Source organism: Zea mays, chromosome 3, assembly GCF_902167145.1.
Source record: "Zea mays cultivar B73 chromosome 3, Zm-B73-REFERENCE-NAM-5.0, whole genome shotgun sequence".
NCBI lineage: Eukaryota > Viridiplantae > Streptophyta > Magnoliopsida > Poales > Poaceae > Zea > Zea mays.
The window spans coordinates 123889786-123893538 of record NC_050098.1 but is presented as its reverse complement, the minus strand read 5'-3'; the positions used below and the strand labels follow the sequence as shown (position 1 = coordinate 123893538).

General features: G+C 59.3%; 1 protein-coding gene across 1 annotated transcript; it reads left to right on the top strand.

Annotated features, from left to right (window-relative positions):
• The first annotated feature begins 1161 nt into the window (after positions 1 to 1161).
• Positions 1162 to 3419, top strand: LOC103650493 (patatin-like protein 3). Its single transcript, XM_008676080.4, has 3 exons — positions 1162 to 2373; positions 2520 to 2582; positions 2706 to 3419. The coding sequence occupies exons 1-3, from the start codon at positions 1420 to 1422 to the stop codon at positions 3051 to 3053; spliced, it is 1365 nt and encodes a 454-aa protein (XP_008674302.1). The 5' UTR covers positions 1162 to 1419; the 3' UTR covers positions 3054 to 3419.
• The last annotated feature ends 334 nt before the right edge of the window (positions 3420 to 3753 follow it).

Sequence of the window (3753 nt, the reverse complement as noted above, 5' to 3'; positions counted from 1 at the left end):
ATAATATATGTGGTCTATCATCATATTATTGTTTTCGTTTGGTTTATAGAGTATATTGAGTCATGTAGTTCATCATAAACAGAACTATTCTACTATATCCGATGAAAAAAATATATAGTACACCACTTCATCTAAAAATAATCACTTTTATCTAAAATAAATTGATTCCTCAATCTAAACTCACGCTTTGAACTAGTTTGAAATATCAAATCCTTCCAAAATCTCCATTTTCTTCGGGATGAGCCATGAATTGTTATTTAAATAAGATATTTAGTTGTCTATGAAACCTTCCTCAGGTTGGACTGCTATTGCTTCCGAACTATTTGTTTACTCTATTGATTATATAAACCAGTTTACCTAAGTTAAAGGTTAAAGGATAAACAAACGATACAGGTTATTAGGTAGATTATATAGGGTCTGTTTGGTTCAGCTTTTTTCTGACCAGCTTTTCTGAAAATCTGGCTGTGAGAAGAATCTGGCTGTGGGGAGAATCTGAATATTATTACGATTATGTGTGGAGGAAGATAAAGTTGTTCATAGGGCTCAGGATTTAGAAAGTGACGGATTCCTACTATTACAACGACTCAACCGATTATATGTTTATGTTTATTTTGGATGGTTTTTGCTCCAACGAATTTTATAGAAGCTGGCTGAAAAGCTGAGCGTTTGGCAGTCCGCAGCAGCTTTTGATGGCAAGAAGCTGCCAGAAGCCGAAACAAACAGGGCCATAATCTATAAACAAATCATTATATAATCTGTATTATATAACTCTGGAAGTAAATGAACATGACCTAACTTTCAGATGCGTTATTTTCTCGGTGCCGAAAACGGAGCACCGTACGCTTCAGAGTACACAATGGCATGCTGACGCAGCCCGGATATGTGCAGGAATGGATTCTGACACACCGGGCCTACGTAAGTAGAACTGCGCGGCCCCACCGCACCGGCATCCCGTCGGTCACGCCGCCACACGTGCGCTCCACCGCTACAACACTGACACGATGGGCCCGCCGCTTACGGTCCACATGCCAGTCAGCGAACTAGACAACCCGTCCACGTGCCAGGCTGCCAGCTAATGGCGAGTGCGACACGCCGCTGTGCGGGCCGTCGGCGGGCGGTCTCCTCGGCCCGTCAGCCGATGCGCCGCTCTCCACTCCACGTGTGCGCGTGTCTACGCCAACCTCTACGGGACACGGTTTCAGTGAAACCCGCCTCTTTCTCGTGGCGGCGTGGCGCAGCGCAGCTGAGAGTAGAGACGCAACGCTTGACTGGTGGCTGCAGTGCGGCCATCTATAAGCAGGCCGCGAGCGCGCGCTGAGCAGTCGAGCCATCACCACCTCAACCGACGGCTCGCCGCTCTCCTACTCCTCCCAACCCTCCCGTCCCACCACCTCCCATCACCCGCCAGCTGCAGCAGCTATGGCGTCGCCTCCGCCCGACGTGGACCTGGGCAAGCTCAGCTACGAGATCTTCTCGCTGCTGGAGAGCAAGTTCCTCTTCGGCGCCGGCTCCGTGCCGGGCACGCCGGGGCGGCCGGGCCCCGGCGAGGACAGGGACAGGGGCAGGGTGCGGGTGCTGGCGATCGACGGGTGCGGGCCGGGCCCCGGCGACGCGCTGCTGGCGGCGGCCGCGCTGGCGAGGCTGGAGGCCGCGCTGCGGGCGCGCGCGGGGGACCCCGACGCGCGCGTCGCCGACTTCTTCGACGCCGCGGCCGGGGCCGGCGCCGGGGGCGTGCTGGCCGCGATGCTGCTGCTGCGGGGCGACGACGGGAGGGCGCGGTACACGGCGGCCGACGCGCTGGCGTTCGTGGCGTCCAGCCTCGGGAGGCACGGCGGGTGGGGCGGCGGCGTCGGCGGCGGGCTCCGGAGCAGGTGGGCCGCGCTGTTCCGGCGCGGGGAGAGGCCGTCGCCGCTGCGGCGCGTGTTCGGGGACGCCACGCTCAGGGACACCGTGGCGCCGCTGCTGGTCCCCTGCTACGACCTGGCCACGGCGGCGCCCTTCCTCTTCTCCCGCGCCGACGCCGTGGAGAGCGACAGCTTCGACTTCCGGCTCCGTGACGTGTGCGCCGCCACCTGCGCCGGTGGTGGTGCCGCGGCGGCCGTGCGGTCGGTGGACGGGCGCACGGCCATCGCCGCCGCGTCCGGCGGCGTCGCCGCCATGGGCAACCCCACCGCGGCCGCCATCACGCACGTGCTCCACAACAAGCACGAGTTCCCGCTCGCCGCCGGCGTCGACGACCTCCTCGTCGTCTCCATCGGCTCGGGATGCTCCGCCGGCGCCGCACCTTCCGCCGGCTGGCGCACGCCCATCCCGCCGCGCTCGCCGTCGCCCGCCGAGATGGTACGCCTCACCGCCGAGGGCGTCGCCGACATGGTAAGAACCAACCCCCGCTCCGGCGCTCCGCCTCCCCTGATTGATTCGTCAGTACACCACACACGGCTGCCGTCGAAATTTATCTTGGTTTTGATCTCATACTCGTGGTAATAAAAAGCACTGACCGGCGCCCCGGCCTTGTGCAGGTCGACCAAGCGGTGGCCATGGCGTTCGGGCACACGTGCGGGCGCAACTACGTTCGCATCCAGGTGGGTTGTGGTGTCTCTGCTGTTCTTTTGACTTTGTACCGCCAGCCACACACCGTCCGTGCCATGAATAATTAACGTCATCCCCCGCTCTGCTGGTGCTGGGCCTCCGATCGATCCATCCAGGCGTCGTGCTCCGGGAGAAAGGCGCTGCGGTCGCTGGACGCGAAGAAGGCGGCAGCGGCGGCGGACGGCATGCTGGCGCAGCGGAACGTGGAGGCGGAGCTGTTCCGGGGGCGGCGGGTGTCGGAGAAGTCGAACCGGGAGAAGCTGGACGCGTTCGCGGCGGAGCTGGTGAAGGAGCAGCAGCGGCGGGCGCGCAGCCCGGGCCTGCCCACCGTGGTGATCAGGCAGGCGCGCCCCACGGCCACGGCCACGCCGCGACTGTCGTCCGCCACCACCGCCTCCTCCGCCACCGTCCGGACCGCCTCCACCGTGCCGTCCCCGGCGTCGCAGGGCTCCTACCAGCATTAGCCGCCGACGGCGGCCGTCGTCCGTCCTGAGTTTTGTACATGCCGCCGTGGACAGAGGAGTGCATATGCGACCTCCACCCCTCCCTCCTCTCCCTCTCTCTTTTTTTACCCACACGTCGATGGCGATGAGCCACTGATATGTGGGTCCAGCCGTCCAAGACAGAGCTAAAACGTGGTGAAAGTAAGTTATAGGATGGATGTAGTAACTTATTTATTATATATGCCGCCCAAGTTTGAGAGGAAACAAAAAAAAAGGTGACCACCACCGTGTTTCGTGCGCCGACGCCGAGCAGTATAGCGATGTAGCGTGGAGGAGGAATGCAAAAAAAATAAAAAAAATGGAATTGGGTGCTATTCAAAGTGTTCATTGGGTGGCTCCCTTTAATCTCCCTCCAAGCAGATTAGAATGGAAGCCTCCCCCATGTATACTGCTTGCTGCTAGGTGCGTTCCCGTCTAGGTGGGCCATCCTTCCTTTCTGCCAACACTACTCTCAATCTCTCATGGCCGTAGGCGTACCGGGAAAGGGACACTTGAGATGCTGCTGCGAGTAGTAGCTTCGGACGAGAGCGAGCACGGTGTGCGTTTGGATGTTTGGTCCAGGCCAAAATTTTGGCATGGGAAGGGATGATTTGGACCAGCAGGAGGCGGCGCACCATACGCCCAGCCACCAACAAACTGGACAAACTGGCCTGCCCGTCAG